Raw genomic sequence first — 27,193 nt, 5'->3', positions numbered from 1 at the left:
AGTGAGCGGGGGGGGCGGTGGGCACCCAGGCTGGTCAGAATCGGAGCAGAAGGCCGGTGGCGGCAGCACCTAAGGGCTGGTGGGTGGCGCCCTTGGAGGGGGCCAGCACATCACCACAACCCTCTTGGCCCACGGAGCAGGCGCCCTCAGGGGTGCCCCGCTCCTCCTCCGGGGGTCCCCGTGGACCCCGCAGCCGCTGCTGCCGCTCCTGAGCCTGGCGGGCCCGGCTGGCGATGGCACGCACACGGCTCTGGCTGCGGGAGGAGGAGCGCCGCAGGAAGCCCGGGGCACCTGCCACCCCCTCCCCGGTGGGGCCCAGGCTGGTAGGTGAAGTGATGTCCCCAGCCTGCTGGAACCCCGTGAGCCAGCGCAACTGCTCTGTCAGGGCATCCGGCCGCACCCTTCGCCCAGCCGGCCTCTCTCCAGCCAGGCCCAGGCCGCGGCCCAGGCTTTCCACGCGGGGAGCAAAGTCGTCTGCAGTCAGGTCCCCGAGGCTCTTAGACTTGGCAGCCACAGCGCAGTCTGGGAGGCCTGCCAGGGGGAGGCGGCGCCAGGGTGGCCCCGGGGCCAGGGGCAGGGGCTGCAGCCTGTCCGGCCCCACAGGCAGCTGGCCAGCAGCCCGCAGGTTGGGGTTGGATTTGCTCTTGGTCACAGCGGGTGGGTCCAGGCAGGCGACTGGGGCCGAGCAGGGCCGCAGGGGCAGATGTCCTGCCAGGGTCCCTGCGAGGCTGTCGCAGCCCAGGCCCAGGCCCAGGCCCGGCAGGGCGAGCTCGATGACCGTGTCACTGGACGACAGGCTGGAGGACGAGGACACGCTGCCGCGGTGGCTGCCTGGCTCCAGCCGCTGCCATAGCCGGTCCCCGCCAGTGGCGTCCAACGACACGGTGGGGCAGGGCCCGGCCAGGGGCCACCGTCCACCCAGAGACTCCGAGGGCACCTGCCCCTCGCTCTTGGCCCTTCTGGGCACGTGGCCCAGAGCCCGGGGGTGGCCCTTGCCTTCTATATGGCCGCTGGGGGCCCCCTTGCAGGCCCCAGCAGGGCCCCCAGTGCTGCATGCCCACTGCCTGCTTCCCGGGGCTGGCTCAGCGCTCGCTTGGCTCCCTGTCCGGAGCTGGAGGGGCCTGGGAGCTTCCACAGCCGCCCTTGGGGGGCTCGCCGAGTGGGTGCTGAGCCCTGTAGAGCACTGGGGCCCTCCAGGGGCATGGCTGGGGGGGGTTGCCCCTGGCAGTAGGGGGCCGGGACCCAGGGCTGGCTCCTCGGCAATGGTTTCCAGGCTGCACAGCGAGGAGACCGACCTCTGCATGGAGAAGGGGCGGGGCTCTGTGGGGGAGAGGGAGAGGCCTGTGTCGGGGGTGGCCCGGGGCTTCATGCCCACAGGACGCCCGCACTCAGGCCCCTCCACGTGCATACAGCTGCCCCCACACCCCACTCCCTCCAGCCCACCCTCTGGTTCTACTGCTGCTGGGGAAGGAACTGGCTTCTATGCCCACAGGCAGGGGGCCTCCCAAGGCCAGGGCAGCAGGGCACACGGGGGCCGGGCCCCGTTACCTGGCACTCGGCTGCTCTCAGTTCCTAACTAGGGAGGCAGCGTGGGGACAGAAAGGAGAACAGGGTGGTCAGCAGGTGTGGGGTTGGCCATGGACACAGGAGGGGAGGCTGGGCACGTGCAGGAGAGAGGCTCAGCTTCTAGCGCACCCTCCCCAGGTTGGGTCCGCTCCCTGTGACCAGGGTCCACTCCCTGTGAGCAGGGGCCACAAACAGGTCTGTCATGACCACCCCTGAGGGCAGAGGCAAGGGGAGGGTCCAAAGCAGAGCTGCTCACACGTGTGTCCCCGTCCCTGGGAATGAGGGTCACCTGCAATCTGCTCCCCTCATACTTTGCAAGCTGAAGCCCTGGTGTCAAGGCTCTGAGCCCCTTCCAGGAGCCCAGGCCAGTCTTCCCAGAGGACTGCAGTGCAGGCCAGGGCTGGGGAGAGGCGGGAGGAAGACCCGGAAACTGCCCCCGGGTCCTGGCAGTCAGGCCAAGGAGGGAGGCTTGGCCTGGCACTGGAGCTAGTCTCCAGAAGCCACGCTTGGGCCTCCAGGCCTTGGCAAGCAGGGCACAGCTCAGACTCCCCAGTCCCCACCCTGGGGTCACTTCCCAGCCTCAGAGGTGTCAGGCCCGCGGGGCACGTCATGGGCACACAGGGAGCTGGGGGCAGCAGGGCCTGCAGGACTAGCTGATGGAGCACAGAGAGCACACGAAGGCCACAGTTCTGGACATGGAAGCGCAGCGGGACGCCGGCCAGGCCATGCGGGATGGGGCGGGGCCAGCACAGGGACGCTGCCAACCAGCGTCTGGTCTTACCGGTGGAGAACACGGGGGATTTACTTCTAATCTCCTCCAGCTTTTGAATGAACAGGGCGTTCATCTCCCTCTGCAGGGCCCCTGCCTGCCTGCGGGTACCCTCGGGCCAGCGGGTGGCCCCCTCGGGGCTGCCCGGGCTGCTGGAGTCCGAGGACACGGAGCCACTGCCGCCCGGCCCGGGATGCCGGGCCCTGGAGCCCTTGGGGGCCCCTCTGCTTCTCCCAGGGGCAGCGTGGGGGGCCCCCAACGAGTCCTCCCAGGCACGGGGCTGCTGGCTGATGGCCGAGTGCCCACCCTCGGGCCCCGGGCTGGGCAGCCGCCCCCTGTGCAGGCCCTCAACATCCTCGCCGGCACAGGAGCCCACCACACACTTCATGCAGGTGGCGGCCATCCCAGCAGGCCCGGGGCCCACAGGCACCCGCGGGGGCCGCTCCTGCTCTGGACTCCTCTCCGCTGGCGCCTTACCTCGGGGGCTGCGGCTGCCTGGCTCCTCCCGGGTTGGGGCCTCCGGGATGGGGCCAGGGCTGGAGGGTGCCACATCGCCAGCCTCCCCCTCAGAGCCGGTGTCCTGCAGGCCCAGGACCAGCTCTGGGAAGGCCTTGCGGCCTGGCTTCTGACTCTTGGTCGGGGCGCTGGCCGTGCGCCGCAGGAGCCGCTGGCTAACGGAGGGCCGGGGCAGGGGCCGCCCAGCAGCATGACTGTCCAGGGAGCCGGGCTTTGGGCCTCGGAGGAACAGGCCTTTTAGGCCCAGAGCCTGCTTGACCTGCAAAAGAAGGAGACACATAGGGGACAGCCGGACACCGGGGGCTGGAGACCGCCCAGCCCCATCCAGCTGAGCTCCACAGGGTGCAGCCCTAGGGACCAGCTCGTTTTGAGGCACCACTCGGGGCCGAGCCTAAGGAGGAGGGTCTCCAGGGTGTCTCTACCAGGGTCAGCGGCGGCTGCATCTGCGGCCTCAACCCAGCCTGCACTGGGTGGAGTGAGTGGGCGCTGGCGGAGGGGCTGCAGGTCTCAGGGCAAGTGTCCCAGGGAGGGCTGGAGGGTCTCCTAAGCAGAGACCTGGGCTCTAGCCCTGTGCCCACTGCACACTCCACCCCTCCAGCCCTTGCCCCCAGCTCTGAGGGCAGGCTGGCACAGGGCTGGTGCAGAGAGCGCAGCGGGGTGAGAACCCAGTGGAGCAGCCCCGGTCCCGTTCACCCACCCCAGGCACTGTGGCCGAGGCAGCAAGCACAGCCAGGTGCAGCCCCGTGCTCTCGCCCAGGCCCCTGCCCGGCCCACTGCCTGGAGGTGCTGTCTCTTCCAGGAGGCCTTTCCGGGATCCTGCCAGGCCATGCTTCCAGCCTTGCCCTGCTCTCTGGTCACGGGGCCTCAGGAGCAGGGCCCACGCTCGCTTGGTGCTCCCTGAACCAATGCTGGCCCAGGGCCTTCCCGGGCAGCTGGGCCCAGGAAGTCCCTGCAAGGCCTCTCCCCGTAGCCTCCCTGCCTGGGGAGGGCAGCCAGGGTCCCCAGGACCAGCTGGCAAGTGTCTCAGTCAACACCGGACAGGCCGACTGGGTCCTCGCATGCAGAGACCCTGCAAACGGTCACGGTGCCCATGACATGGGGCCCTTCAGGGTGGAGGTGTTAGTGGCCAGCACTTGAATCAGCTGCCTGATTCAAGATCCCAAATCCAGAGCAATTTGGTCAGAGTCAGCGAGAAAGTCATTTAGAGGAAGGTCCAGAATTCAAGCTCAGAGCTCCTGGTCCCTGGGGCCTCTCCCTTCCTCCCCACCCCCAGCACGGGGCACCGAGGCACAGAGAGATCAGAGGGGCACGCAGGCATTCGGGGGCGGTGCACACAGAAGGAGGGGGAGGGAAGAGCACAGGCGCCAGGAGGGCTGGCAGCTAGAGGACCTAGGGAGGGGCAGGAAGAGACGGGCCGGACCCCGGGGCAGACACACGGGAGGCCTGGCTGAAGTCCTGGACCTGCCTCGTAAATGCTGTTCTGTGCCTGAGGATGGCCCAGGGGACCCGGAACCACATCCCGACCCACATCACATGAGCTGACAGTCTGCAAAATGCTACCAGGAATCACAGATGCTAACGGGGTGGCCTGAGCATGCAGGTGGGGGCGGGCAGGCCACGCCGCCCCCGCGCTGGGGTACCTTCGAGCTCCTAACAGAGCTGTGCTTCTAAAAGTAGACTTTGGACACACAGAAGCCCACTGCAAGACCAAAGAGACAGAGTGAGGCCGTGAGACACCGACAGCAGGCGTGCAGCGAGGAGACGGAGACACAGGACAGACAGGGCGACCACGGACGCACGATGGAGCTGGGAGGCCAGTGGGGGCCCCCGCCGGCAGCACCCGGGGCCGAGGAGCGAGGCAGGAGAGAGATGGTTAGTGCCGGGAGATGCGCGGACCCCCGTGTGTGCCTGACAGACCACCTCCTACAGCCCCGCTGGGCCCCGGACACAGAACCGGGGACCCCTGGGCTCTGCACATTGGGGAAGTGGGAGCAAACCCTCTCCTGGGGTAAATGTGCTGGGGTGAGAGGGAGACGGGGGCAAAGCCAGGCAGACGCCTTCAAGGATGGACAGAGAACCGGGGACCCCAAGCAGTAGGGGGGGCTCAGGGGAGACGGGAGGGACCAGGGATGCCTGGGAAGGCCCACGGCTCCCACATCCTGGCAGACACGGACGCAGGACTGGCAGAGGGGCACCGGGAGCCCCGCCAGCCCCTTCGTGGATGGAGACACAGGCCCATCAAGATGTCCACCCGGGACAGGAATGGAGGGGGTGGGGTGGAGCTGGTATGCCCCTTACGACAAGTGACCTTGTAGGTGGCACTCACCTTACCACTGATGTCACTGACGGCCACATGGACAAAGATAGAGGCTTCTTCCATCCCCTCCAGGTACACGTGCCGATAGCCTGAAACAGCAGAGGGCAGGCTCACCCCAGCCCCACACTCTACTTAAAGGTCCCAAGGCCCTGATTACAACCCACGAGCCGGGTCCTGGGGACTCTGCTGCCTTCAGGAAGCCTCCCAGGACTGCCTCAGCTGCAAGGATCTTTTCCTCCTCTGGGAGCTGAGGTTAGAGCTCCCCTCCCCCATCCAACCACACAGTGCTGTGGCCTTGAACCCTCCTCCTCAGCGCTCTTGGTGTCCCCAGGCCCAGGAGAGGCAGGAGCTAACTCGCCCCCTCCTGGCCCTCAGGGAATGCACCGTAGGGGCACTGGCCCCAGGCTCTGCCCTCCCCCACCCTCACTGGCCCCCTGCACACCTGGCATCATGCTGCTGAAGGCCAGCGTCCTTTGGCCGATGAAGTCACGCCCAATGGGGTCATGGTCCCAGACGAGGAAGCGTACTAGCGCTATCTCAGGCATGTGTACCGTGAACACCAGGGTCTCCTCCCACATGGGGTTGAATCCTGGAGGCCGCCAGGAGGAGGTGTCTGTCACCTCTGTCCCATCCCCACCTCTCAGGCCGTCCCCATCACAGCTCCAACCCGGAGGCCACCTGGGCCCACACCCTCCCCCAGCAGCTTCTCCTGGGCTGGCCGCTGGCACAGAGAAGCAACGCTGGAAGGCCAGGTGGCTGTCACTGGGCTCCCCACTGAGGGGGCAGCCTGGGCAGTTATGTGAGTTACAGGCTGCAGCCCTTGCCCTTCCCTACCTGGTCAGACCAGCATCACCAGCACAGGAGCTGTGATGGGGCCTGGGAGCACAGGCTGGCCTCTGGGTGCCCACGCCCCTCCTGCACCCCCACCCCACCCACATGCTCACCATTGTCGTCCACCACCCGGGTCTGCTCCTTGTTGCAGTCCACCGGGAGCCCGATGACCTCCACCTCCACGAAGGGGTCGATGATCTGGTACACAGGGCAGAGTAGCACCGCAGGCCAGGCTGACAGCCAGGCCCTCCCGCCTGCCCAGGCCCTCCCACCTACCTCCCCTCGGTCCCCCAGCATCGAGTCCCGCGGCTTGGGCAGCTGCTGACCACTGATGATCCGCAGCACCAGCTGCTTCTTGAGCTGCCCGGGCAGGGGGTCCTCAGAGTTAGGGTTGAAGATGCCTGTGGGGGGCCGGGGCAAGAGGATGAGCAGGCAGGGTGAGCCCCCCACCGGCTGGCTGGGGCAGCCCCAAGGCACCCACTCCCACCTCTCCCCCACTGACTGGACGGGAGTCCCAGGTGCAGGAGGGGGACGGGAGGCAGCACTCCAATGCAGGGGTGCCGAGGGGCCGGTCACCTCTGTGACCACCCCGTGATGTGCACCCAGCTTGTTTCCTCATGGGTGAACCACAGGGGCTCAGTGTGGGTGCGAGGCCACACTGCCTCTGGATGGGTGACTGGGTGCCCGGTGATAGGGTCCAGGGTGACAGCAGGAAAAGATCCACAAGTTGCTTTCAGCACACACGGGAGAAGCTGAGGGTCTGAGAAGGAGCAGCAAGTGCCCAGCCAACCTCGCTCAAGGGCGCCTCACCCAGGGACCCTCATGTAGGGGCGGGCTGGGGAGGGGCTCCAGATCCCGGCAGGGTCGGGGTTCCGGGGCCGCGTCCTCACCCTGGCACATGCACTGAGGCTTGAGCACGTAGCCGCAGCTGCCGTTGGCGCTGAACTTGGCCCGGTTCAGCTGCAGCATCCGCCCCTCCGACTGGTAGTTCAGGGCGACTGCCAGGAAGGACGCGGGGTGACCAGGTCAGTGGGGGGTGCAGGCATCCCACCTCTGCACTGCTAGTGAGCCCAAGTCCGCTAGGGTCACACTAGGCACAACCAGGGCCCTGCGACCCGGCAGGACTTTCCTAGAGCCTGCACAGCGGCCCCTGCACAGGGGCAGAGCTTGGCCAGACTGGGGCTTTCACCACCTTACCCTGGGGTCCTAAGGCCCCCACCCCCGCGGCCCCCACCAGTGCCATCCTGGTGAGGGTGACTGGATACCTCCGAGATTCTCCCGAGTCAGGGGCGAGAGAGCTAAGCGGAGTGACTACGGAGTAACCAGCCACATCTCCCTCGCCGCCCAGCCGCCTCTGCTGCCCCAGGGCCCAGGCACCCACCCATCTGGCAGCCGGCGTTCCAGAAGGGCTGCGGGTTGTAGTTGCTGGAGTCCACGCGGTAGGAGGAGGGGTAGATGCGCGAGAGCTGGTGCTGGTTGAAGCGTAAGTACTGCGCCGGCTTCTGCTGCAAGATCTGCTGAGCCTTGGTCTCGCTGAAGGAGGACACCTGCCAGCTGGACGCCACTGAGGGCCGAACGGGTATCGTCAGGGCACCGGGTCTGGGAGCACCCCCAGGGGACTCCGTCCCAATACCTCTGCCCCTCACTGGGCCCTGCTCCCAATGCCCCTGCCCCTCACTGGGCCCTGCCCCCAATGACCCTGCCCCTCCGTGGCACCGCCCACCTCCAAGGCCCCGCCCCTCCCCTCCCCAGGCCCTGCCTTCAATGACCCTGCCCCTCAGTGACCCCACCCCCTCCACGGCCCCGCCCCATTGGCCCAGTTCCGTCCCTGAGGGCCCCATCCCAATGGCCCCCGCCCCTCCCAGAGCCCCACTTGTAGCGACCCCTCACCCTCCGTCTCCACGTCGTGGGTGCCCACAGACTTGGTGTACTTGACCAGGTCTGAGAGGGCCCGAGACAGCTTCATAGTCTTCTTCTGCCTAGCGGCCCTGCAGGAGGGGGTTGTTGGGGTCAGGACCTGGGTAGCACTCCTCCCTTTGAAGCTCTGGGGAGCGTCCATCAGGCGCCAACTGTGCCCGTGTATTCCAGGGCTCGGGTCACACATGGATGTACAGAGAGGTGACGCTGGGGGTGGGGGCAGGTGCTGAACCCAGGGAAGAGCACCGACCCTGACCAATCCTAAGGAAAGGAGCCCAGGGAGCTGCCGGCCCTGCACCCTGGGGTCGCTGCCTCGAGCCTCCATGCCCCCTCTGAGCCTGCACATCTGACGCCTGCTGTTGCCAAAACAACGGCCTCAGCACTTTCCACGCAGCCATCTCTTCAAGGACCGAGGATGGAGGTGGGCACTGACCCCCTGCTCTGGCTGCCTTGGGAGTCCAGGTCCTCGTCCCCCTCCTCCACACTGGCCGCCTTCTTCAGCTTGCTGCTCTTTTTCTGTGCAGAAGGAGGGCAGAGTCAAGATGGGTGGAGTCTCAGGCTTGGGGAAGGAAGGATCTGCTGACCTGGGGTCCTGGCGCCCACGCTTCAGCTGGGCCTGCCCCTCCTCTGCAGTGCCCTGCTCAACCTGGGCCCTGGAGGACCTGAGCTCTGGGCATTGGCCACTGTCGACCAAGGGAGAGCCATCGAGACACCTGCTCCATCCAGCCCTGACCAAGGCTCCACACCTGTAGCCTGAGAAGGCAGCCAGGAATCCCAGGGACTCTCAGGGCTGGAGAAGCCCCCGCCCCACCTCTGGCTGGGGGACATAGGGGCAGGCTCCCTGCCTGGGAGCCGGGCAGACCTTGCGCTTGGAGAAGCTGCCCATGAGGAGCCGGCTATTCCGGCGGCTGGTTCCGGCCTCTTCCCCGATCTCCACGTCCTCCTCGAACTGGAAGCAGAGACAGACAGGGGGCCGAGTGAGCCCAGCCTCAGACCAGGCCAAGGGGCATGGGCAGGAAGCTCCTCCCAGTGCCTCCTTCCTGGAACAGGGGGAGCTGAGAGGGGCCTGGATGAATGGGGTAGCTGGGCCTTGGGCTGGTCGCTGCCCCAGGCCCTCGGGAGGCACAGTCCCCAGCCACATGGGGTACACAGAGGTGGTTGCCAGGAGCAGGGGCCTGGCCGAATCAGCTCCCCACAATGTCCCACTCCAAACTCACTAAGTGCCCAGTTCTGATTCTTCCCCATGGATGGTGATTGCATAATGAATACCGTCAGTGTGTCTGGAATATTCCGTGGAGTGCCTGCTTATGTAATCCTCGTTTGAGGATCCCAAGCTCAGGAGCCCTGACCTGCTTCTCACAGCTGCGGAGGTGTTACCTCTTTAGACAGTCCCCAGGGCTGTGGCTGTCCACTGCTTGCACTTGGGGCTACAGCGAGTCTCCTGAAGCCACAGGACCGAGCCTCCTCAGCACCATTTACAGAACACACGTATGGGCAGCTCCCCTCCCGGCCCCTGCCCCCTTCACCAGGAGGGGGCCCGGTCCTGGCAACACTGTGGCCTGTCCACCTCTGTCATCTGTCACTGAAGCCCAAAGCTGTCATCCATAAAAGTGAAAGTCACTCTGTCGTGTCTGACTCTTTGCAACAATATGGACTATACAGCCCATGGAATTCTCCAGGCCAGAATACCGGAGTGGGTAGCCATTCCCTTCTCCAGGGGATCTTTCCAACCCAGGGATCAGACCCAGGTCTCCTGCATTGCAGGTGGATTCTTTATCTCCTGAGACATCTAGGGAAGCCCATGCTGAAGCTCAGTTACACTCCTGGAGTGGCTGGAAGCTTGTGCCTGTGTCCCTGAGGCCACTCGCTGTAGCCACCACCAGCTGCCCCCGCCAGCCCCTTCCACAGATGCCCCCACAACCCTCCCAGCTTTGTTCAGGCTGTGCCTACCACACCATGGCAGGAGCTGGTTTTGCAGCCGGCGTTCCCTGTCAGGGAGGGGTTTCAGCAAGACGTACACACCCTGTGTGTGAGCTTGTACACACACCGCTGGGGGCACCCCTGCACATGCTCCTCCCTCAGTACCCTGGCCTCACCCAGCAGATGAGTGGAACCCTTCAGGTCTGGATTCTGGTCACCAGGCAGGGAGCCTGGAGCTGGAGCGAGGGACAGGAGGCCCTCGGCCCAGCAAAGAGGGGCAGGGACAGCCACAGGCCCATCCCCCCGGATGCCTTCTCTGCTCACGTACTAGAGAGGGGGCACCTGGCTGAAGACATGGCCTGCAGTGTCAGGAAGCTCCCGGGAGTCACCCCCCAACCAACTCCGCTGCTCTCCTGACCCCAGTCCCCTTCTCCACCCTCTGGGGAGTCCTGTCTCCCACTGGTTGGCAGGCTACATGGAGGGGCGCTGGTGCAAAGCCCAAGCCACAGACCCTGTGTAACGGAGGCTCTCAGGAAACCCATGAGCTGGCAGAGGCATGGGAATCTGTGTTCACGGTGTTTGCAGCCAGCAAGGCTGACACACCTCTTGGCTCGTTAACCCTCGCCTGAAACCCCATGGTCACCCAGCACAGCAGTCCTCCTGAATCTAGGTACAGAGCAGAGAGGTACGTGCTGGCCCAGCATCCTGAAGAAGTGCTGCGGCCAGGGCCAGAATCCACTGTCACCCACCCCCTCCCCTGGCACCCCAGCTTGGCAGGGAGACAGCACCCCTCTCCATCCTCAGCGGTGAGGGGTGTGAGCAGCAGGGCCACGTCAGCCCCTCCCATCAGCACACAGAGCCGGATGTGTCTTGTCTCACAAAATGGGGTCTGCAGGACCAACTGGCACCCTCCTAGCCCTAAGGCCAGCCTCCCTGCCCATCACAGCCCCCACGGGGTTCCCCCCAGGCCACTCTATTGATGTGACCCTCCTCCAGTGTCGGCCAGTCCCTCCAGACGGCACCACAGCCGCTGGTCCTGGCCAGCCCAGTCTGGTCCCCAGGCTTTATGTCTGCCCTGACAGCCCCCACACTGTTCTCCCTGTGAAGGTACTTCCCAGAGCTCAGCCACGCTTCCCTGTGAGGCTGGGGGCCTCCAGGCAGGGGGCAGCTGGACAGCTGCCAGTACTTACCAGGCTTTGAACCCCTCCCAGTCACCACCAGACCCCCGAGGCCACGCCCAAGTTCTCTTTTAGGAGGAGCTGGAGGTCCCTAGGGGGCTGCCATCCGCTCCTGCCCACAGGTGGGGAGGATGGGGGCTAGAGGAGTTGCCCACAGACCTCTGGGGACAAACTGTCAGCCATACCAATGGGGCGGCCCCACTGTGGTCATCTGCCTTGTGACACTGACGGCTGCAGGTCTCTCAAGATGAGACTCGGAAGAGCCAGGTGTGAGCTCCTGGAGGCCCCAGGGTGAATATATGCACCAGGGGCAGTGTGTGTGTGCGCGCATGGGTGTGTGTGTGTGCAGATGTAGGTGTGTGTGTGTGCAGGTATGAGTGTGCAGGTGTATGTAGGTGTGTGTGTGCAGGTGTGTGTGCAGGTGTGTATGTGGGTATGCAGAGACCTCACGTGCCAGCCCCTCTCCCAGCTGCAGGCAACCCCCTTCGTGGCCTCAGGGCTCTCACCTTTTTGGCCTCTGCCTTGGGCCCAAGTTTGCCAGGTGGGGGCAGCGTGGACACGGTGAAGTCGCTGGGGTCTTCACAGTCCCGAATCTTGGACTCCTTCATTAGGGAATCCAGTTTCCTCTTGGCAATGTTTTCCACACGTTTCCGGTTGGTGGAGGCCTGCGAGAGTCAGCCAATCATTGGCCTCCGTCCCCCGCCTCGGGCAGCAGTGTGGACTGCATCCGGGGTCTCAGCAGGGCCAGCACCCCCCCCCTCACACTTGGCACTGACCACAGGCTCACTCCTGCATCACTGTGCTGGTCCTCATCGCCCCCTGCTCCCCCTGGGGTGCACAGTAGGTGTGCAGTTTGTCCTGGGCCCCAGACAGGCCAGGCCCATCTGATTCCAACGCCCGCCTCCTTCAGCTGCACTACGCTGCCCTGGGACCCGCAGATGAGTCACGGGCACCCAGCTGCCACTATGCGCTCAGGGCGGCTCAAGATCGGGAACCGACCACCATCCACTTTGTGTCTGGAGGAGATGAATGGGGGTGGGGGTAGCCCCAGTGCGCCAGGGTATCTGGGCACCCCCACACCCAGGGTACAGTGGGTGCAAGGGGGCCAGTGCAGATGTAGGGTTTACTGTTGCCTCGGGCCAGGCAGGGAAATGCACAGGCCCACCCAGAGCGTGAAGAGTCCACTGCCTCGGGGCTTTCTAAAACAATTAGCCAGCAGGGCCAAGAACTCTACACAATTGCTTTCTCATCCGATGGCCCCTCAGGGAGAAATAATACTTCAGCAGCGCCCAGAAAAGGGAGGATGCTAATTAGAGGTCCCCCCACCTCCCCATGGCTACCTCCCCATAGCCCACTCCTCTGCTGCTCGACGCTGGTGCTGACTCCTCAGCCTCTCAGCACTGCCCCAGCCTCACGAGCTTGGAGAAGAGGTGACAGTTGCTCACTGGGAACTCGGGGTTTGTATCCTGTCGGGGGGGGTGGCTGGGCAGGGGGGCCCCCTGTGGCCCAGGCCAACTGCATGCCCAGCAGCCTGGCAGCTGTGCAACTTACCCTCAAGCTGCCCCATGCCCCTCTGTCCCTGCTGCCTCCATCCCACAACCAGGCCATGAGCTGGCCCTTCAGGGCTGTGGCTCCCCAATCTGGGAAGAAGGTCCCCCCTCCTCACTCACATCCCCGTTGAGGAGCTTGCAGTCCTCATCGATCTCATCTGCGCTGTCCTCATCAGACACTTCGCCCTCCTCAGCATCCTCACTGATGTTGGCTGGGAGCTTCTTGCCCTGGGGGAGCAGGTGGGCCATGAGAGGGGTCCCTGCGGGAAGTGCTAAGAGGCCAGTACCCACAGGAGCAGCAGCTAAGGGTGGGCACCTTTCCCAAGCTTGCTTGTGGCTCTCGGGCCAGGGGCAGGGCCAGGGGAGGGCCAGGGGCAGGGCCAGCCCTGCAGCAGCATCACGGGAGGGACATGCCCTGGTGTGCATGCCGAAGGCCCCAGGTTGATGGACCTCCCTGGGGAGATGGAGGCCAGGGCAGGGGCAGGTCTTGTCCTGACCCCTCAAATCTATCACAGATGGTGTGGAACCCCAGCTGGTCTGGAGCAGGGCCCTGCCCTGCCCTGATCCTAAGTCAGAGGTAGGAGGTCAGAGGCTCAGCAGGATGCTGGTGCCAGGAAGGGCAGGCAGGGTCTCACCTTCACCAGGATCTTGCCCTTGAGCACCTGGGGAGAGGGCAGCATGGTGGCATCCTCGCTGCTCACTGATGACAGGTCCAGCTTGTCCCCAAGAATGTCAGTCAGATACTGGGCCATCTTCTTCTGCTGGATGACACTGCAGTGGTTCTCAATGGACAGGATCACTGGGTACCTATGGCCCCAAGACGGAAGGAGCAGGATGAGGCTGGGGGAAGGCTAGGTCCCACCGCAGGTCACCTGCAGCACTGCATGAGGAGGGGGGGTCTTCACAGGAGCCCAGGAGAGATGTGGCTGCCAGCCACTCTGGGAGGGTGAGGACTTTTCCTGGTGGCCCAGCGGTTAAAAGTCCACCTGCCAATGCAGAGGATATGGGTTCAATCTCTGGTCTGGGAAGATTCTACATGCCTTGGGGCAACTAAACCTACAAGCCACAACTACTGAAGCCTGAGTGCCCTGGAGCCTCTGCACTGCAATAAGAGAATCCACCCAGTTCAACCAAAAATAAATAAATAAAAATTTTTTAAAAAAGCAACTGAGTGTGAAGGATAGGAACCAGGAGACCTTGAGGGTGGGTAAAGAAGGCATGTACTTCTTCTCCTCATAAGAAAAAAATCAAAGGCAATTAGAAACTCCAGGAAAAATAAAAGGAAACATTCAAGCAAGTCATAAAATGGGGTCAAAAAATGATGTGGACTGAACTGAGGTGCAATGTGGAGCAATGGACAGACTGTGAGAAAGATTCCCAACCACCGAGATCCTGGAGACACTGTCCAGTGTGTGGCCCTGGGGCCCAGTGTTGGCCCAATAGGAGGGAGATACAGCCTGGCACAGCTATGACCTGCGTGGTGCGGGTAAGGAGAGCAGTGTGGGCATTTTTGTAATAGGCTCTTCAGTTGTTTGATTTATTCTTTTCAGTCACGTGCACAGTTACTTGGATTTTTGTCAAAAGGCAACATAATCCTTTTAGAAAATGTAAGTGACCCCAGCCTAGAAGTCACAAACTGGACCAAGAGGTGGCTGAATCCTGTGATGCAGGGAGGCAGGGCCTGAGCAAAGGTGCTTCTCGCCTCAGTCCTCAGGCGAGAACCAAGTGCCTGTAAACATGATGCTGGCATGGGAGGTGTGAGCCCCATCCCGAGACCCCAGCAGGCCCCTGGCTCTTTGGCAGATTCAGGAGACCTGTGTGTCCCAGCCCCACTGCCCAGGATGCCCCCGCACCTGCAGTTCCAGAGGCCAGGCTGTCCTGCAGAGGGCCCCCATGCCCACCCCCTTCCGAGACAGAGCCTGGGCCAGGTCTTCCCAGAGGAACCCCTCTGTTTCTAGTTCTTAAGTCAGTCTCCTTCTCCTTTTCATTCAATTAGCTCTTCCCTCGCCTGCGAGCCTCGCTGATTTGGGGTAACTAACAGTGTGGGGAGGCGGTCTTCTATTTTCAGAAACTAAACTGGATTTTGTTCAATAGTGTCTATAGCCACAGCTGAGTGACAGCAAAGTGAGTCTGGACGCAGAGTAGCTTCTTAAGGACAGTCAGCGCCAGAGGCACTATTGGAGGCGTCTGACACCTGGCGTCGCCACCGGGTGTGTGGGGGTGGGGTTTCTGCCACACACACCCCTCCCAGCCCGTGCTGCTATTGCACCCACCACCTCTCCCCTCCTCCACCCCTTCCCTGCCCCTCATCCTCAACAAGAAAGCCCGAAACCAGCACCTCGGCCACTACAACCACTGTTCCCCAGAAAGGATGTGGGGGAGGGGCAGGAAGAACACCTTGATTCCTTCCCCCACCTACCCCCCGGGGCCAGCCCCCCAGTCCCAGTCACTCACTCATTCTTGATGAAGGCGTACTTGTTGATGGTTTCGATGACGTCTTTGAAGAGGATCTTGGAGGTCAGCGTGTAGCCATGGTGCACGATGGGCTCCCCATCAGGCCCGTCCCAGCAGTCCACTGCAGGCAGGCAGACCTCAGTGGGTTCCAGGGACCCACAGCCCATGGGCTCTAACTGGAGGCAGTCTTCCTGCTCCTCAGTTAACACCAAGAGAGACCTATGCCAGCCCCTGCCAGACACAGGGCTCCTCGGGGAGGCCCCCGGGGCCGAGCGGGGGTGCAGGGCCCCGGCGCCCAGCGCTCACCCTCCACACAGCGGCAGCCGGCCTGCAGGACCCGGGCGTACATGTCTGCCCTCGACTGGGATGTGAGCTGGTCGCCCGCGAGGTAGGTGTTGTGAGACGAGGTGATGAAGTAGTGGCTCAGCGGCTGCGTCATATCCTGGTGCACGAGGCGGTGCTCCGGGTTGAAGATGTCGCCGGCAGGGCTCCGCGTGTAGTTGGTGAAGCCTGTGGGGAGCAGCGTGGGTGGAGGGGCAGCGGGGGTTCAGCCCCCATGTGCCAGTCCCGTGCTGGTCTCAGCTCAAGACCACCCACCCTCATGGCATGTGGCCCCCTTGGCACCCCACTGGCCTGGCAGCACAGCTGGGCCAGGGTGGCACCCACTCACCGTCAATGCCCATTGCCCCTTTACTCTTGTTCTCTGGGCAGGGTTCAAACTGCTCGATGATGTCGCGACAGCTCTCAAGGGTCACGCCCGTCATCTAGGCCAGAGCAGGGGGCTTGAGACCAAGCTGGCTTCAGGCAGCCCCTTGTCCTCCTCCACCACGGCCAACCCTCCCACCCCAGCTCTAGCCGCTGCATCGCCCAGGGGCCGACATGGCGGGGCTGAGACTCTGGTCCTTGTAGTGGGGGCTCACTGGCCACACCTAGTGTCACAAGACTTGGGACTCGATGGCCAGCAGAAGATAGAGGGTCCCCTGGCTTTGGAAGAGCTGGCGCTGGCTAAGGATCCCTGCCAGGGGGAGGGTCTTTGGCCTCATCAGCTGGGCCATCCCCCACTGACGCCATACTGGGGGTCTCAGGGCAGGCTAGCAGGAGTGAGGCCTGATATGAGAAAGTGCAGGAGGGCCAGGACTGTGTCCCATCTTGGAGGAGCGGAGGGGGCTCACCCGGCCCCTCCTGCCATCTGCCCAAGTCCCTCTCAAGAAAGTTGCACACAACAGCCAAGCCCAGGTGGCCCCATGTCAGAGGCTGAGCGATTCTTAGGGCCCCACAGTGCAGCCCCCAGGAACCCCCAGCTCTTGGAGACAGGCCCACCAGCAGGGCTTCCTGGACACCCCCAGGAATCTGGGGCAGGTATAGATAGTGGAGTGGACAGATGGGGTCAGAGCTTGGAGCAGCTGCAGACCCAGGAGGCCAAACCACCCAGCTGATTTGGGCCCCAGACTATAGGGAGAGTTGTGGAAAGCTTAGGGCAAAGGTCAGGGAGCAAGGGGTCAGTGCTACCCTTCCCACACTGGGCCCCATTCCCTCCCTCCACCCCCAAGTATGCCAGCTGTTGGGACAGTTGCCCCTCAGCCTCGTGCCAACACTGCCCACAGCCAGCCTGGTACCCACCTCTCCTGCCTGGGTGAACCCCAGTGTCCCCATCAGCAAGGCAGGAGGGAGGCCCCAGCAAACCGCATGATGGCAGTTGGGGGGAGGGGACCCAAGAGCACAATTCGGGGGCAGCTCCCTGGGTCAGGACACTGGCAAGAGGTCCAAGGTGACCACCACCCAGACCCAGGGTAAGTCCACAGCCACTCCTGGTTCCCAATACCCAGCCCCCAGCCCTTCCCAGTGGTGGTCACCCCCAGCCCATCACCATGAGCTGACACTGTACGTGAAGCAGGTGGGATGAGGGCCCTGAGAAGTCCTGGGGCCAGGGAGTCTGACCCCAGAAGGGCAAGGCAGCTGGGGCCTGAAGGTTACCCCAAAAGTGGCTCTGCAAGAGTCCCGGGAAGTTAGAGGCCTGGACCCTGATCCCCATGGCCTTCTCCCACAGCCTGGGGGCAGTGCCTATGCAGTCTGTGTCTGAGCACCCCTATTCCCCACCCCCTTGGTGAGTGCTGTCTCCTCAGAGGTTGCTGACCTTCCCCTCCCCTTCCATGGACTTCCAGCCTCTGTCCACCAGAGCTGGCAGCACCTGGCCTCCACCCAGACCCCTGAGTTTCTGGACCCTGAGCTTTAGTTAGGCAATGCCTCTTGGAGCGATGGAGCTGCCTGGGGTCTAGGACAGTGGGCAGGCATACTCGGCTGGCCCCCATAGGCACCCACACATCTGCTGGACAAATGTTTGAGTGAGCTGGCAATGGGCACAGAACCCTGGGGGTGTGAGCCCAGGTGGAAAGGCTGGGCCATGGAACCTAGGCCAGGAGATGCTTGACACTAAAGTCGGGGCTGTGGTCAAGCTCTGGGCTGGGGCACGGTCAGAGCTGAGCTGCCCTCCTCCCCCACCTGCTTGGCAGTGGGGTGGCTGATGAGAGCCTGGGCTGGTCCAGTATATGGGTCTCAAATGCCAGGCTGGTGCCCACTCTTCTCCCACACTGTGGACAGACTCAAATGCCTAGGGAGGCTGAGGGGAGGCCATCTTGACCAGGAGCCTGGCTCCTGCCGGGGGACCCTCACCTTCTGCTCCACCTCCAGGAAGCGCAGCAGGTCAGTGGCGTCCAGGTGGTCCTTGTGGTTGCTGTAGGTGAGCATGAGTAGGTAGAGGTCCCGGCGTGTAGACATCATCTTGTAGAAGGCACAGAACTCCTCAAAGCCTAGTGTCCCCTGGTGGTCATCCGTGTCCGCCTCCTGTAACACAATGTCTCTGCATCCCCTCATGTCCCATCCTGGACCTCGACTGAGAGGGGGCCTTCAAGCCCCTCATCCCTCAGGCAACCCTGAGTCAAGAATCACCTTTCCCCCTCTCAAGATCACTGCCTGTATCACAGGCTCGTGGAGTGGCTCATCGTGCTCCCTAAGTCCTACAGCAGCAGCCTCACTCTGTCTCTCCCACCAAGAAGCCACCACATGATCCATTAATACAGATCTCACCCTACTTGCCCCTTTCCTAGCCTTCCAAAGTCAACCAGCACCTGAACCCGGCAATGTACCCCCACCTTCAGCCAACAACATCCACCCAGTGCCCATACTGGGCTGTAATCACAGTTGGTCGTCCATCGATTAGAAAAGCACAGGGCCGCCAGGCATGCAGAAATCCCCAACTTCAGCCTCTATCAGCATCTCTTCAGCAGAGATGACAGGCCCCTGATCTCAGCCACTGTCCTCACTTTTCTCAGCGAACAGCTCACACAATACCCACAGGGACCCCTGCCCCAGGCAAGCCCACTGGGCTGCTAATGAGACCACAGGCTCCTTCGTGAATCCACTAGCTCAGGAAGGATGCACTGAGATGTCAGACTCGGGACACCAAGAGTCAAGGCCAGGGGCAGACTCAGAGGACAAGGGCACTCAGTAACGAAGTCTAGGCTGCCCAGAAGATGCCAGAGGTGCTACGGGGCAGTCAGGCCCTAAGTGCTGAGGTCAGGTCCTTGGCCTGTCGGCTGGGGTGGGGGTGGGGGTGGGGATGGGGTGGGGGAGGTGACTGCCTGGCAAAAACAGACACCAGGTTCAGCACCATGGACAGCAGTACTCGCCAGCCCTGCGCGCAGTCTTTCCTCCTATGGCCACACCATCTGGGATGGCTGGAAAGAGGCCCCTCTGAATCAGGAGAATCACCCACAAGCCAGGGGGCCACAGCCACCCCCAAGTCCCCGAGTCCAGAGAGTGGGGCTCTCGGGAAGTCTGTCCCTGCCTTTCCTGACCCTGTGGCCTGACACCAAGGTGGGCACCCAGCCAGCCTGTGTCCATCCAGAACCAGTCACCCAGGTGGGGTGCCCATGCCATGGCTGGAACAGGACCCAGCCCAGAGTCATCGGTGCTGAGGCCAGCAGATGCCAGTGAGGACCCTGTGTCTGCCCGGTTTGAGGGCGGCCCTGCATCTCAGAGCTGGCGGGACACGCCCTGCAGGTCAAAGGGCCTCTTGGGGACCAGGATGGGACCTGGCTCCCAGAGCCAGGCTGGGAGCCCTTCCTGGGGCTCAGACTGAAGCTGGGAGAGATGCCCATATGCTGAGCATCCACCCACAGGGTCATCTGGCCTCCCTGCGGGCTCTGAGCTGGGCAGCACACCTAAGGCACGACTGAAAACCCTTTGGGATGATGAGGCCCTCTGGACCCAAAGGGATGGCCCCAACCCCTGGGCCCAAGGAATTCCTTCCGATGTGGTGCCGTGGTTGCTCTCCTCTCCACAAAAGGAAACTGCCGTGGCTGAAGGCACACACTGGCCCGAGCCACGCTGCTGAGCCAGGCCTGGAGCCACCCAAGGTGCTCATCATGCAGGAGGCCCAGGGGCCACACCAGCCTTGCCCACATTCCACTGTTATTTTAGACTTAATGAAATTATGCTCAAGCCTCTTTTTACCCACCAGACAGATCTATCCTTTGATTAGGGCAGTTCCAGGCAGTAGAAACAATATTGAGATTTCTCGACAATAAAATTGATGTTAATTATCAGAGTGGCTCTGCCTGGCTGGAGGTCAGCCCTCTTTCCCTGGGCCCCCAAGTGCCCACGTAGGGCCCCATGCAGATGGGCCAGGAGGCCCAGGTGCTCAGAGGACACCAGGGACAGCAGCCACTAGGGGCAGAGCTGCCCAGGGTCTGAGGTCAGCATTCCGGGTGACAGCCCCCACTGGACTCTCTCCAGATCCTCGCCAGTCCTTCTCGAAGTGGTCTAGCCAGTGCCCAGATACCAACTGGCCTGGGGGTGCTCAGGGTGCTCCGCATGGGCCCCTCTTGCTCCCAGAGGGGCTGGGGATGTGGGCTCCCTGGAGCTCCCAGTGGGGGCATTTTCAAGCCAGGACTTGACCTTAAGGTGCCAGAAGCCTGTGCCCACTCCATGAGGCGCACTCATCTTTTGTCCTGTCTCCAAGGCCAATCTGAGCCCTGTTGCCTGGCCCCTGGCACAGCTTCATGTTCGGGAAGGGACTGCTGACCCCCGAGCTGCTCCCAGAGACAGAGCAGGCAGAGAATGGGGTCGGGGTATGGCTCTGCAAGCCTGAGCCACCTGCCAGTTCCTCACTGCCCAGGCAGGCTCTATCCCCGCTGGGCCTTCAGGATGGGCCATGTGAGACCCCCAGTCCTCAACCAGAATCTGAGATCATCCAGTTCACCATGCCCCCCTCCCACCCCTGCTATTTACACAGACCCACACACTCTGAGCTGGCCAGCTCCCCTTGCTCCAGCCAAGCATGACTTCCTGTCCATCACAGGAGCTCAGGAGGGAGCCGCCAGGGCTTGCGCCTGGAGAGGCAGCTGGCTGTGTGTGTGTGCATGTGTGTGTATGTGTGTTTGAGTGTGCACATGTGTGTGCATGTGTGCATGCATGTGTACACGTGTGTGCATGCGTGTGTCTCTGTGTGTTTGTGTGTCTGTGTGCATGTGCGTATGCATGTGTGCATGTATGTTGGGGCATGGCACCTCATTCAACCTCACAGAACCCTTTCCCCAGCAGCAGTGAGACAGCGAGTCCTGAGTGAGGGCAGGCTTTGCTGGCCCAGCCCCACCCAGAACCAGGACCCACTGACACCACCTGCCTTCCTCCCCCATCCCAGCAGGGGTTCCGGAAAGAGAGAAACTCATTACAGGCAATAAAGGCAGCCGCTCAGCTGAGGATGCATTTTCATAACTGCTAACAGCAGTGGCAGCAGACCACAGGGGAGGCATTGGGTGACCAGCACTGCTGCCCGCAAGGCAGGGCTTCTGCCCCCCATCGGGGCTGGGGAGTCATGGGGTGGGGTGGGATGAGGATACAGGCCCTGTGAGTGGTTTCCTTTGCTGGCCAGGCACCTGTCACGTGCCCAGTCCATCGGCCAGGGGAGGCCCCGGGAGCTGCTGCAGAGAACCAGCACAGCCAGATGCAGCAACCTGGGGTATCTGACTGATCGCCCCCCAAAGGTCCAGACCAGCTGCTGCCTCGCTATTTGATGGCACAGCCCAGGACCCTCTGCAGCTCGGACAGGGTGGGGCTGCTCCCGACACATACCTGGGTCTGGGCTTACCTTGAACATCTGCTTCACCCTCTGCCGGGGCAGGTTCACGTTCAGCTTGTGAAGCAGCTGCAGAACCTCGCCAATGCTCAGGCTGCCGTCCCCATTCTTGTCGGCCTCATCAAATGTCTGCTTCAGCCACTTTGGGGCCAAGTTAGGGACCAACGTGGGTCCAGCAGGGCCAGCCATACCTCCCCTCCCCTCCCATTCCCGGGCAGGAAGGCGTGAAGGACCCCATCCCAGTGCCGCTTTCCCCAAACACATGAGCCAGCTGGGGCGGGGAGCCCACCGAGGTGGACAGCGAGGGTGCGTCCTGGGGCCCGCCCGCCCGCCGCACGCGAGGATATTGGTCCCGGGTGCGCTGGCGGCGGGCCAGGCTGTCCTCGTCGCTGATGCCGGCCATGAGGTAGCGCAGGCCCGTGACCCAGGTGCGCGCCTCGTCGCCACTGGGTGAGACCAGGTCCAGCGACTCCCGGTGGCTGCCGTGGTAGATGCTGAAGCAGCAGTTGGGGTCGAAGCTGCCATCAGGGTAGCGCTGGAAGATCTCCGACTGCCGCCCCTCGCTAACCTCCTGGATGGAGTCGATGGAGACTGCAGAGGTAGGGGGGTGCAGCACAGTCAGGGCCCTCCCCAGGGTTTCCCTCCTGTCTGAGGCTAGGGGAGGGGGCATTTCAAGGGGCCCTTGGGGTGTTGCTGTTCTGTCACTTGGTCATGTCTGATTCTTTGCAACCCCATGGACTGCAGCTTCCTTGTCCTTCACTATCTCCTGGAGTTTGCTCTAACTCATGTCCACTGAGTCAGTAATATCATCCAACCATCTCATCCTCTGCTGCCCGCTTCTCCTGCCCTCAATCTTTCCCAGCATCAGGGAAATCTTTCCCACCCTTGGGGAGAAGGAAAAATCACAGATATGCTGGGGCTGGTGAGTTCGCCTCTTCCCATTCCACTCTGACCCTGGGGTCTGCCCGTCTTCCCTCTGGCCATTAAAGAGGTCCATCCTCCCCAAGAGAAGGGCTGCCTTCCCGCAGTCAGCCACCCTGGGTCTGTCCTCTGCACCCGGAGTGAGGAGAACCAGACAAGCCAATTCCATCTGTCAAGCTCCGGCCAGTTGCCTCTCATCCTGGGAAGGCAATTGCTGGCCAGCACGGCCGAGAGCCTGTGGCGATCTCTGTGATAAACTCTGGCACCAGCAGGTGGGAGCCAGGGGTGGTGGGGTCCCACTTGGCATGTGCCAGATCAGGCTGCAGGAAGAATTTCATTACTGGCCACAGTGTCTGGAGCTCCGTGGAGCCTGTGTTCAGAGACTGAATCCTCAGGAAGAGATGAGCTCAGAGGTCATCCTTAGGGTCTGTTCCTGTGCACTCGGCAGGGTCCTTTCACAGATACCAGGGCACAGGTAGCCAGCAGCCCCTCTGGGAGCAGGTGCCCTGAAGTCGGCACAGCCAGGGACCCCTAGCATCACACGCTCCGCCTGGCTCCTGCTGCCTCTACCCCCAGCGCCCGGTGCCTACTCCCGGAGGTGGGGTTGGCACCCCTCTGGGCATGACCGTGTCTGGTGCAGTAATGGTGGGCCTCCCCGACTTACACTGTGAAGGGTGGCCTCACTGCTCTGTCCTCTGCCCCCTCTGCCCCCTCCCTGGGGGCTCCTGCTTCCCCTGCACCCCCTGCCTGGAGGGGGCCTGTCCTGCCTGCTTCTCCATCCAGCTCCCTGTAGCTCACATGTCCTTGGCGAGGAGGCAGGGGTTCGGGGCCCCCAGATTAGGGGATGCTGACAGTCAGGAAATAGCTGCCTCTCACCCCATTCCTCTCTCCCAGGGACCCCTCCAAGGCCAGAGTCAGCTGGTCTCTCCCATCCTAAGCCTGCTGGCCTCAACCTACCACCGCCTCCCCAGAGGGGCCACCATGACCCTGTCCACCTCTCCCCTCTATCTGCCATCCGGTGTCCTTCTCGTCACTCAACGTGACGTGAAGTTATCCTACCATCAGGTGGTATCACGACCTCACACCCAAAGACCAGAGTCACGTGGGCTAAATTCCCACAGCAAGCCCAGCACTGAAACAGTGCCTCCCGATGGAGCACAGGGGCTCCTGCCTGCACGGCTCACGGTGACTCCACTTCCCCGGGGCCCACAGAGCAGTCCCAGCCCCTTCCTACAAGACGCCCTCCCAGGGGGCTCCACAGTGTGTCTCTCCTGGGCCCCGTGGTGGTGGCAGCTTCCGTAGCAACCACTGGGCTCAGGCCCTGCCCTGGCACATCTGCGTCTCTCCAGCTGCCAGAGCCAGAGGAGGGGCGGCAAAGTTCCCTCTGTCACCTGCAAGGGCTCACGTGTCCCTCCCTGACTCCCAGGACCCCCAGCAAGGTCCCTGTGCAAATCCTCACAGCTCATTACCCTCCTGACCCATTCAGACAGCCCTGCAGCCTCCATGCCCCTGCCGGCTGCTCACGCCCCAGGCTGCCTGGGCCAGCACTGGGCACCAAGTCCTGTCCTCAGAGTGCCCAGGGGGCCAGACCAAAGGTCCTTTTGCCTCTTAGCCCCTCCCAGCACCCGGCGCAGGGCTGGGCATGGGTGCCACCCAGTCTCCACGGAGTCCCAGAGGATCTGCTGGGTGGACAGCAAGGCCGGGGCCCTCTCTCCCTGACTGCATCCAGAGGCCACCATGGCTCTCCAAGGCCAGCTGAGCCCGTGTTCCAGGCCTGGGGACTTTCAGGGCTCAGGGTCTTGCTGCCCCTCCCACTGCCCGGAGGCTGCTCTGGGAGGGTCTCCTGTTCCAGGACTGCCCCACTCATTCTTGGCCTTCTCATTCTTGCATGAGGAGGGTCTCCTGCCACCCCCCAGCCACTGGGGCCAACCCACTCACTCTTGGCTTTCTCATTCTTGCGTGAGGGCCGCCAGCGGATGCAGGAGCGATGCTCGTCCAGGAAGTAGAAGCGGACCAGGCCCTTGGAGCTGCCCCGGAGCTTCACCATCTGCGTCCCCGCCTGCATGGCACTCATACATCGCTCCACTGGAGGCCCACCGAGCCGCCACACAGACAGACCGACACAGACAGACAAATGGAGCACTGGTGAGTGCTGCGGCAGCCCCCTGCTCACCACAGCCTCAGGTGTACCCCCAAGTGCTCACGGGGTGCAGAGAATACCCCCCACCCATCAGGGCACCAAACTCAGACCCTCCAGGGCTGCCTGTGACCCCAGGTGCTGGCCCAGGTCACAGATCCAATCTGGGACCCTGCTCAGTAGCCAGAGTCCACACAGAGTTCAGACCAGCTCTGCCCAGCCAGGTCCATGAGGCTGAGGATACACCCAAGGGCAGAAGTCCCAGAAGGTGCTGAGCCCTCACCTTCCTCACAGGGCCTAACTGCCTCCCCCCACCAACCCCCCCTCCTCCATCCATTCAGCCTCCGTCTGCAGCCTGCACATCTCCCATGTCCCAGGGTAGGGGATACTGGCCAGGACAGTGGCCCCCAGGGCTGGAGAGGTAGCAGGCTCCTGAAGTCCCAGGGACAGGACCATCCCGGCCCTCCTTGGGCCTTTACAGCTGCTTATGGAAGGCCCAGAACCAGGAGGTGCCCTCTGGGGAAGCACCAAGTCATTAACCCATGAGGTCCCCTGATGAGGGACCCTCAGGTGGTGTGGAGGCCTGTGGCAGTGCCAGCCCCAAGGGACCAAGCAGTGGGAACTTCTCAGAGGAAGCCAACCTCTGTTCTTGAGCTGCAGGCATGGTGGGCTGCGGGGGGGCGGGGGCACCCAGTGGGGACAGGTGCACAGGGTGGTGGGCTCCACTGAGACACCAGGAGGGGAGGGGATGGTGTGGCCGCGGGGACATAGTAGCAGGTGAAGAGAGGAGGCTGGGGGTGAGGACAGGGATGGTCCAGGGGCCTAGAACAACTGGGCCAAGCCCCACTCCCCCAGGTGGACAGAGACCCGGTGGAACGGACCAACCTGAATGGGGCCCTCCACAGGCCAGCCCCACTGGGACAGACTCTACTGTCCCATCCCCCCCAGAGTCTCACCGCAGTCAAGAGCACCCACTCTGTCGGCCTCTTAGGGCCGACATGTCTGACCCCAGCATGCTGGCCTCTCCCCACCGGGGCTGAAGGTGCTACTGACCCCAAAGTACCAGGGACCCCCTCAGAGAGTGTCCAGCCAGCACATCCACCAGGACCATGCCCTCGGCCCCTCCTTGCCCCTGACTCCCCCACCCCTTCCTTCCCCACTGCCCGCCTGGGGTTCAGCCTCCAGACCCCAAGGTGGGGGGCTCAGAGAGGCAGACCAGGGGATGCTGTCAGAGCCCCAAGACCCTCAGAGGGAAACCGAGGGGTCGGGAGATTACAGGTTTGCATGGGGGGTGGTGGGAGCTCCCAGGCTTTTCACACTCCGAGGAGCAGCCCCACCCTCCTGATTCCAGTGACCCTGGTGCTGGGCGGGGCTCTGGCAGGGAGGAGCAGACCAGTCCCCACCCCAGAAGACCAACCAGACAGGCCAGCCCCCTTACCTAGTGGGCCAAGCTGCCACTGCGGAGACACAGCCACGCTCCCGCCGACCCAGAGGAGGGCCTCCGCCAGGCAGGCCACGGTTCCCTTGGTCCGGCTTGGGGTAAGTGTCCAGGGGACGGACATGCCCCGATGATGGCCGGGGTGGGTTCACGGAGGCCAGGGAGGGCCGGAGCCCCCCACCCTACCTAGGCAGTGGGTCAGGTGGTGGCGGGCAGCCCCAGAGCTCCACGGGGCCCCCTTCTCTCCTCGGCTCCCTTTTTCCCTCTTCGCTGGCCTCTAGCTCCCCCGCAGGGCTGTTCCCAGGCGCCTCTGGCATTGGCCTGACTGTCACCCGCTGTCTCTGATGGCCCCTGTGCCAGTCCGCCCCCCTTCCAGGGCCATGGAGGGGTCCTGGGAGAAGCTGCACCCAGGGTCTGGAGGTGGAAGAGCCACAGCGCCGCTGCCCGCCCCGCCCACCCTCTGCCCAATCCCCTGCGCTAATCCAAGCCTGGATCTGGCCCAGCTGGCCAGAGGATTTAGGCCAAGGGAACTCCCAGCTGGGGACCGACAGGGACTGGCAGTGTCGTCCGAGGCCCCAAGTCACCAGCCCCTACAACCGGCTGAGTAGGGACAGGCAGGACAGATGGGGGGTCTCCCTGGGGACCCGGAGAACACAGCTGCGAGGCCTGGGGCAATGATCCTCACAGGGACCATCCACTGGAGCACACTCTCAGGCCCCCCAGAGGCTGTGTCCCCCACCCTTCCCACGCGGAAGGCCTTGCCCCGGCGGCTGGGGTGGCCAGGGTCAGCTGCCTGGCTCACGACCGACCTGTCCTGAGGGAGGGGCTGGGCCCAGGAAGGACCAGCCTCTGCCTGCTGACCGGACACAAGGCCTAGTCAAGGCCACGCAGCTCAGGCCCAGACAAGGGCAGCTGGGGGCAACCAAACCCAGAAGGAGCCGACTGCTCTGTGGGCAGCTCTGGGGCAGCAGGAGGCACACCCTCCTCTTGTGGGCCAGGGACCACTGGGTGTCTGGGGCTCCCGGGGCAGGCCATTTTGGCAGACAATGGGGCACAGGCCGGAGGGCTGAACCCCACTGAGTCACTGCAGCTGACCTCACGTTCCTCCTGCCTCTGGCCCATTAGCCCCAGCTACCCTGTGCCCCCACCTAGGCCCGCAGGGAGAGTGACAGTGCTGGGCCGGCACCCTTGAGTCCTCACTGCCATAAAACCCATGGCTCCTGGGCAGTGAGTCAGCCTTCCCTCCCCAGCACAGACGGTCAGGGCCAGGCCTGGGCCCCAGAGACTGGGACAGAGGGCACCAGAAACCAGGCAGCCTGGGACACTTGCTGGGGTCCTCATTGGCTCAATGGGGAGCCTCACTGGCTGCAGTCTGGGGGTGCCCTCCCCTTCCACCCCTTCCAAGGCTCCCCGCTTGGGCTCTCAGCTGATCAGGGGTCTCCTACCATCACCTGGGGGCCTTGGGTCCCCATCTTCATGGTCAAGGCCCCTGGGAGAGGGCACAACACCCACATCTCAGACTCCCTGCATCTTCATGGCTGCC

The 27,193-nt window shown here is 63.2% G+C and overlaps 1 protein-coding gene across 1 annotated transcript; it reads right to left on the bottom strand.

Moving 5' to 3' along the window:
- Positions 1–34: 34 nt before the first annotated feature.
- Positions 35–25,774, bottom strand: PLCH2 (phospholipase C eta 2). Its single transcript, XM_070384397.1, has 23 exons — positions 25,651–25,774; positions 24,014–24,160; positions 21,492–21,745; positions 21,167–21,295; positions 17,689–17,859; positions 15,689–15,782; positions 15,325–15,528; positions 15,019–15,139; positions 13,200–13,371; positions 12,685–12,792; positions 11,521–11,679; positions 10,900–10,911; positions 8,779–8,865; positions 8,350–8,432; positions 7,890–7,987; positions 7,381–7,563; positions 6,890–6,997; positions 6,276–6,400; positions 6,113–6,197; positions 5,611–5,757; positions 5,178–5,257; positions 2,813–3,110; positions 35–1,320 (listed from the first exon to the last, which is right to left on the bottom strand). Exons 1-23 carry the CDS (start codon positions 25,772–25,774, stop codon positions 35–37), a joined length of 4,275 nt encoding a protein of 1,424 aa, XP_070240498.1.
- Positions 25,775–27,193: the final 1,419 nt, after the last annotated feature.

This window comes from Bos mutus, chromosome 16 (genome assembly GCF_027580195.1).
Source record: "Bos mutus isolate GX-2022 chromosome 16, NWIPB_WYAK_1.1, whole genome shotgun sequence".
In the NCBI taxonomy this organism is placed as follows: domain Eukaryota; kingdom Metazoa; phylum Chordata; class Mammalia; order Artiodactyla; family Bovidae; genus Bos; species Bos mutus.
This window is presented reverse-complemented; position numbering and strand designations above follow the sequence as displayed.

Coding starts and splice junctions, on each gene's coding strand:
- PLCH2 (XM_070384397.1), bottom strand. CDS start 25,774: ATGTCCGTCCCCTGGACACTTACCCCAAGCCGGACCAAGGGAACCGTG. Junction 21,746..24,013: donor CAAGAATGAGAAAGCCAAGA/GTGAGTGGGTTG, acceptor CTACCTCTGCAG/TCTCCATCGACTCCATCCAG. Junction 5,758..6,112: donor CCGGGTGGTGGACGACAATG/GTGAGCATGTGG, acceptor GGCGGCCTCCAG/GATTCAACCCCATGTGGGAG.